At 56.3% G+C, this 13,039-nt stretch overlaps 3 protein-coding genes across 3 annotated transcripts in view; 2 read left to right on the top strand and 1 right to left on the bottom strand.

Moving 5' to 3' along the window:
* Nucleotides 1-275: 275 nt before the first annotated feature.
* Nucleotides 276-11,041, top strand: PTSG_11057 (uncharacterized protein; the record flags this gene model as incomplete). The annotated part of the gene is made up of 15 exons (XM_004987919.1): nt 276-431; nt 658-784; nt 1,026-1,181; nt 1,429-1,551; nt 1,767-1,832; nt 2,058-2,186; nt 2,369-2,494; nt 2,723-2,808; nt 2,983-3,430; nt 3,691-3,738; nt 3,918-3,995; nt 4,200-4,981; nt 5,348-8,278; nt 8,489-10,046; nt 10,280-11,041. 15 exons carry the CDS (start codon nt 276-278, stop codon nt 10,510-10,512), a joined length of 7,047 nt encoding a protein of 2,348 aa, XP_004987976.1. The 3' UTR covers nt 10,513-11,041.
* Nucleotides 11,042-11,043: 2 nt separating this feature from the next.
* On the top strand, nt 11,044-12,418 carry PTSG_11056 (uncharacterized protein; the record flags this gene model as incomplete). The annotated part of the gene is made up of 1 exon (XM_004987918.1): nt 11,044-12,418. The coding sequence occupies exon 1, from the start codon at nt 11,075-11,077 to the stop codon at nt 12,416-12,418; it is 1,344 nt and encodes a 447-aa protein (XP_004987975.1). The 5' UTR covers nt 11,044-11,074.
* Nucleotides 12,419-12,627: 209 nt separating this feature from the next.
* The window catches only part of PTSG_11055 (plastid argininosuccinate lyase), a gene marked incomplete at its 3' end in the record, with an annotated part of 1,157 nt that continues 745 nt past the window's right edge, over nt 12,628-13,039 (bottom strand). The window contains exon 3 of the mRNA XM_004987917.1: nt 12,628-12,640. Within this exon, the coding sequence (XP_004987974.1) occupies nt 12,628-12,640 (13 nt within the window). The remainder of the gene's footprint in view (nt 12,641-13,039) is intronic.

The raw sequence follows: 13,039 nt of genomic DNA, 5'->3' as shown, positions 1-13,039 counted from the left end.
GCATTTATCTCTTTGTCGACGCCAACCAAGTCGACAACACCCGCATCAGGTCCAGCAGTCAGACGCAAACCACCCACCCAATAGTGCCTTGGGGCGCTTTCTCCCGTAGCAAGCAAACAAGGAGAGATCTTACACACACAGCCACACTCACACACACACACTCACACACACACACACACACACACACACACACACACACACACACACACACACACACACACACGCACACACACGCACACACACACACAGAGCCACGCACGCAATCAAACACCAGGATGTTGGTGCGTGTGCTTGCAGTTGTGGTCGCCTGTGTGGTGTCTACCACCCTCGCAGAGCTGCCGTTTGTGAACGAGTATCATGAGACCTTGAACATGGAGTGCACTGGCAGCACTGGCATCAAATCCCTCTACTCCACCCACCAAGACAACAAGGTGAGTCTGGGATGGAAGGATGGGAGCACTATTGCAGTCTTGCTTGTGTAGGTGAATCGTGCTGTTGCTGTTGATGCGGCTGTTGGTGCTGTTGTTGCTGCTGCGTGTTATCCATGTGCTCAACGCATGTACTACCTGGTCTACAAACCCTTACGACACGCCCTCTGCTCACTCACGTCGTGTGCGATTGGTTCTGTGTCGCTTCCGCTCTGATTGCGGCGTGCAGAAAGATCGGCGGTGGGGCTTTGAATGCCTCAAGTACGGCGCACCGGAGGAAGGCACAAGCATGTACAGCAGCAGCTTCGAGAACAACTACGATGACCCGCTCGACTACTCGTGCCCGAACAACTACTGTATGTCATGGGAGATTCTCGGCCTGTTGGGAGCGCCTGCTCTGCTGTGTCTGCCTGCAATTGCTTGTGATTGCCGAGCTAAGCGCGATATAGTGGCACCGGCAATCTGCTGCTGACTCAGCGGCTTCCTCTTTGCACAGGTTGCCCCTACTCTGCCTTCTGTCTTGGTTGGTCGTTACATTACCACACATTCACTCACACACAACCACAATCACTCCGTGTCGCATTCTCCATTCCACAGACGTGTACCGCATGTACTCTGAGTACGACGGCAACCCTGATGATCGCGTGTGGAAGATTGGCTGCCGCAAGGCCGTCGGTGCCACCCTGTCCTCATGCAGCTTCACTGACGACTACATCAACAGCTGGGGCAAGCCCATCGACTACTCTGTCGACAGTCGCAAAGTCCTTGCAGGCACGTTGCTCGGAGATGACTCTCTGTGCTGACTGATGAGATGCAAGGCTGGGAAGCTGCGCAGTCTGGTGCCTTGAGGGCTACTTGTTGCTTTTGTTGTCGAATGGGTGAACTATGCGGTGATACATGCGTCAACAAACACCTTTGCGTTCACATTTGCATCCTCACATTCTGGTACCTCAATTCGCATTCTTCTGATCCCCCCACTCACACACGCACACTTGCACAGGACTGTACTCTGTCCACAATGATCGAGATGAGGACCGAAGGTGGCGCATTCGTACGTGCACGTTGGATTGCGACGAAAGCAGCGGCTACATCGAGGATGACACGAGCGACTGGGGATGCACAGGTGAGCCCAAACAGCACGTGCACACGTGCCTTGAGCCCTATGCCCGCTGTTGCTGCACTGCAGCGCCGCTCGCATCTCTGTCCGCTAAGCACGCGCTTGGAACACAGAGAAGTCACATCACCAAACCTGTCGCACACACGCACACGCACACACACGCACATATGCCTCTTTGGTTTGCTAATCATCCATCGTTGTGTTCTTTGTCTTCTTCGCAGTTGTGACCTGTCCCCCGCTCACACTCACGAATGGTGTTCTGAGCGGCAGCTGTGACGGCGACTTTGGTGAGTGAGCAGTCACAAAGACATTGATGCGTGCATGCATGCCATGTTGGTTAACGATATGGTAGTGCCTGATGCGGTCCTGGCTGCATGTGCAGAATGTCTCCTCCAATCCATCCAAGCACACTGCTGTGTTGCCTTGAGTCTTGCCACGTGTTGCATTTGAACACCAAAGTCTTCAGCCTCACCTCACGCTACACGTGTTGTTGCCGTCGTTGCATCATACAGGCGATCAGTGCAGCTTCAGCTCGTGCAACAGCGGCTACGAGGTGTCAGCTTCCGGCACCAAGGGCGCACGCCAGTGCGGCATTGTCAGCAAAAATGGCGTCTGGAGTGGTTCCGCCCCAACTTGTGACGGTGTGTGCGTGTGTGTGTTTCTGTGTGTGTTTCTGTGTGTGTTTCTGTGTGTGTTTCTGTGTGTTGTGCCTAACATATGCACCCACCATCTCGAATTGGGACCTTGGACCTTGTTGCCGCTGTATTACTCATCATCCACCTCTGTGTATGCTGTGTGTTTGCATCAATCGCTCCAAATACAGACATCAACGAGTGTGTGACAGGCGCTCACGAGTGCGTTGCGCCGGCCGTGTGTGTCAACGACGATGGCTCATACCACTGCGAGTGCGACTACGGTCCCCTCTCATCAGATGGCAAAAGCTGCGATTGTGAGTGCAGGTTTCGCAAGAACGTGTGAGTGTGTGTGTGTGTGTGTGTGTGTGTGTGTGTGTGTGTGTGCGTGTGCGTGTGCGTGTGCGTGCGTGTGTGTGCGTGTGTGTGCGTGTGAACGTGAGACTACGTGTTTGTACGTGTTACATGTGAGTTGAGTTGTTTCTGACTTTCACCCGCTCCTGTCATCATATCGCGCCCCCTGTCACCATTGCTGATACTCTCAGTGGCGGGACCAAAAGCAACGTACACGCTCAACTCCCACAGCTTTGAACTAGCGATCACGGACGCCGACGAGTTTCCCACTTACGAGGTACATACGGTGTTGCATTGCTCTTCCGTCACTGTTGCTTTAGTGTCGCGTCATCATGCACAGTGCATCACGACAACACACACACACACACATGCACATACACACATGCACACACGCGCGCGCGCACATCGTGACTCACGGATGGTTTTCCGGTGTACCTCGCCTCTCTCGCAGGTGACGGTGGCTCAATGGTCACTCGATCTGTCGCAGGCAACAGAGCTGCCAGGCTACCCGGTCCAGTACACGTCGCCCCTCACCAATTTTGAAGCTTCAGATCTACAGCCTGGTCGCCGGTTCCAAGTCACCATCACCCCGTACGACAGCGACGACGCAGCAGCGACAGACTACGTGTTTGTTGGCGGCACGTCCGCGGGTGATCTTCGAACGACGTGCGGATGCCTTTCCGGTGACACAACCGGCGCCCCATCGAGCCTTGAGCTCTCGCAAGAACGCGGCATTGTCGAGTTTACGTTCACAGACCAGAGCTACTGCGAGTCCGGCTTCAACTTCTTCCGTGACGGCATCAGCATGTCCTCCTCCTACGACGTGACCAGCGAGGTGGAGTGCGGCACAACCCACAACCCGCAGCTTGTGTACGACGACCTCACCTTGCAGAAGGAGGGTGCGTTTTGGTGTCATGTGCACGTACGTGTACTTGTACGAAAGTGTATTTGTGTGTGTGTGTGTGCGTGTACTTGTATGAACGTATGCTTAGACGATGTGTGTGTGCGTGTGTGTGTGTGCGTGCATTGTGCACTGTATGCATTCATGTTCACCAATTCTGTCGTTGGATCGTTGTGTCAACACGTGCACACGCCTTATGCTTCTTTCCGTGCTTACACCCCTACCTTTCACTTCACTTGTGACTTTAAATTCCAACAGACATTTACAAGCCGCTGGATGAAGGCACAAACCACGACCTGCCGGAAGGTGAGGCCTTGTGTGCCTGCTATGCTTTTACCCCGTCTGACTTGATGAATGCGACGCGCTGGCATGTGAGTGCATATGTGAATGTGCATGCACGTGTGCAGTTACTTGCCTTTGGGAACACTCGAGCTCACCAGCACACTACCATCTGGGATGTCGATAACGCTGTGCTTGCTTCATAGGCACGTTCTTCTTACTGCTTCACACCGGTTCTTCGGAAGGCGACAAGCGGTTCGCCTTCCCATGGGAGCTGGCCATCGGTGCGTTCAAGTGTAATGGTTCACATCTTATGCGCGTGCGCGCACACACACACACACACACACACACACACACACAAACACACACACACACACATGTACACACACGCGCATGTACACACGCACGCACGCACGCACAAACACACACACACACACTTCATGATCTCACACAACCACTCGTGTGTCTGCGTTCCGGTGGTTGCGCAGGTGAGCACTTTACGTCCACGTCCACGTCGTCTTCCACATCGCAGTCAACGTCAACGTCAACCTCCACTTCCACACAGACAACGACCACAACCACGACCACAACACAGGCAACAACGACGACGCTCAACCTCGCCACCCTCAACGACACGTTCATCGCGTCAACAACGAGCACGCTTCCTGCCACGACCACGACAACGGTGGCTGATGACTCTGACGCATCGGCAGACGCGGCAACTGCGCCGTCAACGGGGCGGGTGGAGCGTGTCTACCCGTCCGGCATTGAGTCGGCCGTGACCAGCAAGCAGGAGTGCTTTGACCTCTGCGAGGACCGAAGCGAGTGGTGCATTGCGTTTGTGGTGCAGGAAGATCTGAGCGGTCAGCTGTGGTGCCACCAACTGAAGCTAATCCGCACCACCAAGCTCGACGGCAACGACGTGTCGGCAGATTCGTACGAGCGCGTGACTGTGAGCGACACGGGAGTGAGTGGCAGCTATTTGCTCGCCACAGGCATTGACGCGTGCACGGAGCTGTGCTCTGAGTCCTCTTCCTGCGAGATTGTGTTTGCTGGCGACGGGTTTTGTGCCATGGCAAACACCATGCAGACGACATCTGTGAGCCCTAGCTCGTATCATGAGAGCCTCATCATTCGCTCCCAGAAGCACCGCTATGTTGGGTCTGCGCCTGGCTCGTACAAGCAATACTGCGTTGCAGCCACCAATCCCATCGATTACACCGCTCTCGGCTACTACTCCACACGCACCTGCGCAGACCTTCAGATTGAGGTGAGTGAGAGAGAGAGAGAGAGAGAGAGAGAGAGAGAGAGAGTGTGTGTGTGTGTGTGTGTGTGTGTGTGTGTGTGTGTGTGTGTGTGTGTGTGTGTGTTGGTTTGTTGTACGAGGGTGGGGCGGATTGCCCGGAAATGTGTCGTTTGAGCTGGTTGGTGCAAAACAAATGTCACCTTTCTGCACCGAACGACCAGCCCTCACGTTCTTTGCACACGTTTTGCTCACCCCTACACACACACACACACACACACACACACACACACACACACACACACACACACACACACACACACACACACACACACACACACACACACACACACACACACACACCTACACACCTGCACACATGCATTCACACAGTGGGAGACGTTTGTTCGCGGGCGCATCCTGGTGGACTCGGGTTCGATCGATCTTGCGGTTGAAGACGTGCGCGTGGACATCAGCATCGGCACGAAATACTCTACCACGCGCTTCACGGACGAGGACGGCTACTTTGAGGTGCTCGTGTCGTCGCCAGACCTGTATGACATTCGCCAGACAATGACGCTCAGCTTCTCCAAGACCTCGGGCGAGGTTGGCCACACCTTCTCCTGCGGCGGCATGGCGTGCACGGAGATGACGCTGCAGGTGGAGCACCTTCGCTTCGACTATGAGGTGGAGGTGCGCGACACCACCTCCGTCCCCTTCTCCGGGCGTGTCACCATCCAGGGCACGGAGCACCAGGGCTACCCGGACGGGTGCCCGCTGCGCGACGTCGAGGTTTGCCTGTACGACCGCATTGACGGCGGCAAAGAACTCGTGTGCGCCACCACGGATTCGCAGGGCTACTACACGGCTGCGGCTGTGATTGGCTCTTCGGTCTACGTCATCGTCAGCTACGGCAACTCATCGCACTCCTTCCAGCGCCTGGAGTACACATCCGGCGCGCCCAATGCCCCATCGGGCTTCTACATCGGCACAGACACGTCCTCAGGCCTGGACACGCGCATCCCATACTACGATGTGCTGGACGGCAAGGAGTGGAAGGACGTCGACTTTCAGGACACCACCGTGGACACCGTGGTGGTGGACGTGGCCGGCGGCCTGTGCAATCGTACGCTTGGCCGAAGCGTGCTTGAGTTCCGCTACGACAACTGCCCGACGTGGGTGCACACGGAGCAGACGTCCAGCCGCACCTCCACATGGACGCTGCCTGCCCAGATCATCACCGTGCGGCTTGCGCGTGTTGTGCGGTCGGGCGAGGTGCGGGAGGAAATCACGCGCTACTTCAGCTCCACGCTGGGCACCTCACGCTCGCAGTATGCGGACCTGCGCAACGCGGAAGACAGCGAGGATGACGAGACAACCGTTCGCTTTGAGTACCATCCACAGCCGACGCTGAGCGTGTCCTTCACACCAACTGTGGCGCACTCTTGCTCGTACTCTGACGACACTGATTTCATCGTCATGCAGCAACGCACTGAGACGATCGCCACCGTCAAGGCCATTGAGGAGTTTGGCGCCGGTGTCGCCTCGTGCGACATTGTCGAGGGCAGCGTGACGGTGCAGAACCTGCTTGGCGAGTCCCCAACAACCGCCAACCAGGCCGTCGGCGTGACAGTGACGCAGCGGGAGCTGCTCCAGGTGTGCTACAGCGAGTGCGAGCTCGACCTAGACCTGGACGAGGTGGTCACGGCCGCGGGCACAGAGCAGAGCAATGCGCATGCCACGCTGCGACTGCTGACTGGCGGTCCGGAGCTGAACTCCGAGGCCGTTGACCCGGAACACCCATACACGAAACAGTTTCGTGTGAGCATGCAGGTGCTGCCGTACGACCCGGTCATCCTGTACAAAAAGGTGGTGGTGACCGGTCACCAAGCGCGCGGTGCATCTGGCTCGGTTCCCTTCCCGCGCTACAAGCCGCTGCTGGTGGTGCAGGACCCACCGGGCGGCCTGTCCACGGCCTCGTACTCCAGCATGTTTGCCAACTTCCGCTTCCACAGCAAGACATATGAGGCGTTTGGTGGATTTCAGCTTGGCGTTGACGTTGCGCCATACAAAACGGAAGCCGAGCTTGACCTGTGCACGGGTGCCATCGCCGCTTACAACTGCATCAACCTCGTGAGCGTCAAGTCGACGCCATACACCTTTCAAACGAAGACGACCAACCTGTTTGGCGGACAATCGCCCGACGACAACTTCAACCGGGAGCAGGTGTGGTCGTTCACGATTGACGTGACGACGAGTGACGAACCGATGATTGCTGGGGAGCAGTCAGACATGTTCCTCGTGCCGGCACTCAACGTCGTCTTCCTGGATACGGATGTGATCTCGTTCAACACCACGACGTGCAGCGTGAACCGCTCTCTGACCACGACGTGGTCGCTGGACCCGGAGGCCAACGAACAGGTCATGACATGGCTGTCTGTGTTTGAAATTGAGAGCAAGGAGCTACCGGAGCTTGAGGAGAGGCTCGAAGCGACAATTGCATCGATTGCGGAGGCGGAGGCCTCGGATGATGACGACGGTGACAACCTCGCCGATCTGCAGCAGCTGAAGGACGAGCTAGAGTTGGCGATCAGTGCGTGGAACGACAACCTGCAGCGGAACCGCAACGTGCGCAACAGCGCTGCCAGTGGCACGCTGGAGAAGGTGCAGTCGCTGTGGACGGCCGGCAAGTACCTGTCCAACGAAAACGCGAACCCGATCCAGGGCAAGGTGAACAGGAGGATTGCGTTCGCACCCAACGACAGCATCGACAACGCCAAGAACCTGGATGGCACAGACACGACTGGCGAAGATCAGGCCACGTTGCGAGAGATTAGTGCCATAAAGTTTGCTGGTGGCGGGTCCCTCTACTCCTTCTCCTTTGACTACAGCAACCACAAGAGCGCCGTGTCGTCGTCCAAGAGCAAGCACAACTTTGAGGGCGGTGGCACCGTGAGCTTTGACGTTTCATCCAGCACTGGCGGGGCTGATTTCTCCGTCACGGCGTTGGGGCTGACGGAGGTGGAGACGAGCAGGGAAACGGAGGAAGGCTATGCGAAGGAGAGCAGCGCTGGGTTTGAACTTGGTGACGCTGATCCACTGGATGTGTTCGATGTTGAGGTGTACGTGCACCCTGACTTTGGCACGCTGGTGTTTCACACCACCTCTGGCCAGTCATCCTGCCCGCCCGAGAACAACACCATTGCCTTGGAGAACCCACGGATCAGCATTCTCAAGCAACCTGCTGCACCTGTCTTACCCAATGAGCCGGCTGTGTTCGAGCTCTTGCTCACCAATGACGGTCCTGTCGCCACTGACTTTAACGTGGGTGTCGTATGTATATATATGTGTGTGTGTGTGTGTGTGTGTGTGTGTGTGTGTGTGTGTGTGTGTGTGTGTGCGTCGATGCTTCTGCTTGTGTTGAGTTGGATCCCTGTGTGCGCTTATGTTTGCTGATGCGTGCACCCTTGTGTTACTCCCGCAACATTTTCTTCTCATTCACCCGTGACGTTGTTTGTGTCTATGCATTCGCAGCTCTTCAACTTGAACAGCGAGAACCAGGACGGCCTGACGATCATGGTGGATGGCCACCCACTGACACACCCCATCGACTTTGAGGGCTTTGCAGTTGGCGCGCGCCACGTGACAATCTCACTTCTTCGTGGACCAAGTCTCTATTCATATGATCCCGTTGCTGTTGGCTGGCGATCCCTGTGCGAGGCAGACAGGCACCCCGACAACGGCTACACAACCGATGAAGTGACCACTGTCCAATATGTGTACCTGGAGGCCGAGTTCCTGCAGCCATGCAGTCCTGTTGAGCTGGTGGGCTCGATTGGCGAGACGGAGACGTTTGAGGTGAACCAAGCTGTGGACGAGCAAACCTCCCACCCTGGCGAGCTGCGCATCGTTGCGTTCAACTCGGACTTTGCAAGCCGCAAGTGGACAGAGGACGACAGGCTTGAAGGAGTGTACGTCGAGTACAAGCCCGCCGCCTCCTCCGTGTGGCTGCTGGCGCGTGACATTGACGGCAATACGCTGGACGTGCGACTGATGGAGAATGAGTACGGTTACGTGACCACCTACTGGGACGTGTCCGGCATCACGGACGGCGACTACGAGCTGCGCATTCGCGCGCAGTGCACGGCGTCGATCAACGAGGTGCCGGATGGCATTGACGAGCAGTACTCTTCGACAGCAACGGGCGTGATTGACCGGTCGGCGCCACAGGTCCTGGGGTACCCGGAGCCAGCGGACGGGGAGTACTCACCCGGGGACGAGATTGCGTTTGAGTTTGACGAGGACGTGCAGTGCGCAAAGCCGTTCTGGTTTGAGGTGCAGATGACCATTGACGGGCTGGACGAAGTGTTTGCGAACGACGACATGGTGATGGTGTGCGAGGGCCGCCGCATCACCATGTCCCTGGTGCGCGGGTTTGCGTGGGATGACGTGAGCGGCCGCTCGGCGCGCGTGACTCTGAACAGCGTCCAGGACCCGTACGGCAACGTGGCGTCACAGGAGTTTGTGCTCGAGTTCCAGTTTGCGCTTGTGGCTGCGGAGGCGCTGACGACACAGCTGACGGGCATCGAGCTACCGCTGCCATTTGAAGACGCGTTTTTCAACACGAAATCGCCCGAGTACCAGAACGTGACGGCGCGCATTGAGGCAGACATTGCCAACGCCACGGGCATTGTCGTGACACGTGTGCGTGTTGCGTCGCTGGCGCCCACGGACCTGTTTGACTACGACGCGGGCATCACGGTGAGCGTGTACCTGCTGCCGGAGGACACGGCCACGCGGCGTCGGCGTCGGCGTGATGGCCTGCCAAGCCTGTCCCCATCGCGCGCTGCCCAGTTCTTCAACAACATTCTCATCAACGGCACTGCCAACCTTGGCCGCAACAGCCTCTTCTTCAATGTCTCAACCCTCGGGCGGCCAGAGATGATGGTGCTGACGAGCAACCGCAACGGCAACAGCATTGACACCACGTCCACTACGTCCCAGCCATCAACATCGACTGGGGAGACCGTGGACTCTGGTGCGAGCTCCAGCAAGCTTGAGAACATGACGGAGCTGAACACAAACCTCTCATGTGAGTGCACTGCGTGTGTGTATGTGTGTGCCTGTGTGCGTGTATGTATGTATGTGTGTGTTGTGTTGATTGGGTGGTTTGCAAATGTGGTGTTCGTACGATATGGTGTTGATGGTTGATGCGAAACATGATCCTACGAGAGGCATGTGTGAACTCTGTTGCATCACCTCCAACTCACACGTGCCCTTCAACCTTGTACCCTGCTGTTTGCTACTCTGCATTGCGCTGCTTAGACGCAATCCTCGTGCTGGTGCTAGTTGTGATTGTCCTTGAGGTGCAGCGCATCGTGTATTCGTTCCGCAAACACACCTACGCGGTCAAAGAGCCACCGATGGTCGTTGCCCACCAAGCACAGGCAAGCCGGGCCTCCTTCGAGCTCCATGGCGGTCGCAGCACCTCCTCTTATGGCCGCCCTTTCTACGATGACTTTGATGGCGAGACCACGACCACCATGTCTCACGTGTAACTATGCGCAGTGGCGGTAGTGTGTGTGTGTGTGTGTGTGTGTGTGTGTGTGTTGGACAGAAAGCTGAGTTGTGGCAGCATCTTGGCCAAGTGTTCCGAAATTCCCTTGCACTGTTGCTTGTCCGAGCTTGGCATTTGCTTCGTAGCAGCGCTCTTCCTTGTTGTCATTGGTTCGTCTTGGGCGTGATGTGAGTCGTCTTGGACGGCGCTTCCTTGTGCTTGTATGTTCTGATGCATCGTCATTGTCATTGGGTTGCGGTCCAAGGGTCCAGTCCGCTGCTGCTGTCTTCTGGTTGTGCCCGCCTCCCTGCTTCTCTTGCTTCATTCTTTCATTTTTCCCTCATTTCCGTTTCTTTCATCCCGGTCATGTTGATGTTACGACTTGTGCCTGTGTGGTCCTCTTGACTATGGGCGGCACTCCACGACCTGAGTTGCCCAATGAGCAAGTGGGCATGCATCTCCATCCATTCCACATGTGCTGGACGCACCGTTTAGCCGAAATTTTGTCATGATACCATATATTTCTCCACAACCAACACAACACAAACAAACAGCAGACAACGATGAGGCAACTGCCTTTGTTGCCAGCTTGTGGCTTGTTCGTCTTCCGACTATCCTTGCTATCAGGTCTATCAGCACCACGACGTCCTGTTGTCCTTGTGACAGTCCTCCTCTTCTTCTTCTTCTTCTGTTGCGTGTCGTACCCGTGGGTTGCTGCGCAGCCGATGTTTGTGCAGGATGACGATGGCGCGCTGCACATCAACACCACAGGGCCACACCAACAACAGCGACCACCAGTGCTTGTGAATGGCGTGGATGTCACCGGCATGCTGCAGGCTCAGCAACGCGCGTTGTCGGACCACCTCGGAGTCATTGAATCGCATGCGGCCACGATTCAGTCGCAGGGCCTCACCATCGCACGAATGTGCAAGGCAGCGTCGCTGCCTATTGATACAAGCACCATGGCCGGCCTTGGGACCGTGGGAGGCAAGTGGCTTGGCGCCGTGCGGGCGAACAACGGCTTGGTGTACGGGATCCCGCATCAGGCAAACGCTGTCCTCATCATCGATCCCATTTCCAAAGCAGTGGACATGACAACCATGTTTGTTGGCGCAGGCGGTTACAAGTGGGTGGGTGGTGTCCTGGCCAACAACGGCCTGATTTACACGTTTCCCAGCGCGTCGCCCGCCGTCCTCATCATCGATCCAGCCAAGAACACGACGGACACCACCACTCTCGGAAATGTGCGTTTCGGCGGCAACAAATGGCAGGGCGGCGTACTTGCCACTAATGGGTTCATCTACGGCATTCCACGCGACGACACAACCGTGCTCATCATTGACCCAAAGAAGAACACGGCCGACACGGCGAGCATTCAGGGCCTCGGAGGGGCGTCCAAGTGGTTCGATGCAGTGCAGCCTCCCAACGGGCTCATCTACTCTGCGCCGACAGCCGCAACGAGTGTGCTCATCATCGACCCGGCAACAAACACTGCCGATACCACGTCCATCAGCGGTCTTGGACCGGGCATGAAGTGGTATGGCACTGTGCTCGCAGACAACGGCCTCATCTACGGCATTCCGTACGATTCGCCGTCTGTCCTTGTGGTGGACCCAAGCACGAACACGGCTGACACGACGACCGTGAGCGGGCTCAATTCATCACCACCTCAACGGTTCAAGTGGGTTGGTGGCGTTGTTGCTGCCAATGGTTTCATCTACGGGTTGCCCAGTTACGCATCAGCCGTCCTCGTCATCGACCCGTACACAAACACGACAGACGTCAGCACGCTACCTGCATCAGGCAACACCCCAAAATGGTTTGGAGGTGCACGTGCCAGCAATGACATCATCTTTGGTGTTCCTGACGCTGCAGACGTCATCGCCATCGTAACGCCCTCGTGTTAGACAAAGGGTTTGTGTGTGTGTGTGTGTGTGTGTGTGTGTGTGTGTGTGTGTGTGTGTGTGTGTGTGCCTGCCTGACTATGTCTCTCACACCTTTTCTCATGTCATGTCATCGCGTCACGCGCTGTCTTGGTCATACAAGGAAGCATCATACATGTATTTTGTGCTGGTGTATTTCCACATCATGTGGCCACAGGACAATACAAACCACATTATGATCGGTGACTGAGCTACAACGTGCGCACGAGGCGGCGAGGCAACAGCAACACCAGCAGCAACAACAGTAGCAGCACCAACAACAACCACAATAATAACAGCAACAATCAAGGGTGTGCGTGTCGAGACATGCGCTCGTGTGTGCTCACAGCTGGCATCCAGAGCATCAAGAACAAAGCATCATCAGCATCAGCAGCAGTACAGTGGTGCATGGGCACGGCATCGCAGCACAGTGAAACAGGCGAATAAACAAACGATCGCATATGACGGAAGCGGATGGGGTTTTGAGTGAGAGAGAGAGAGAGAGAAGAGGAGGGGAGGATAGGTGGAAGGCAATGTGTGTGTGTGTGTGTGTGTGTGTGTGTGTGTGTGTGTGTGTGTGTGTGTGTGTGTGTGTGTGTGTGTGTG

The sequence above is a fragment of the Salpingoeca rosetta genome (genome assembly GCF_000188695.1).
Source record: "Salpingoeca rosetta unplaced genomic scaffold supercont1.39, whole genome shotgun sequence".
Taxonomy (NCBI): domain Eukaryota; class Choanoflagellata; order Craspedida; family Salpingoecidae; genus Salpingoeca; species Salpingoeca rosetta.
This window is presented reverse-complemented; position numbering and strand designations above follow the sequence as displayed.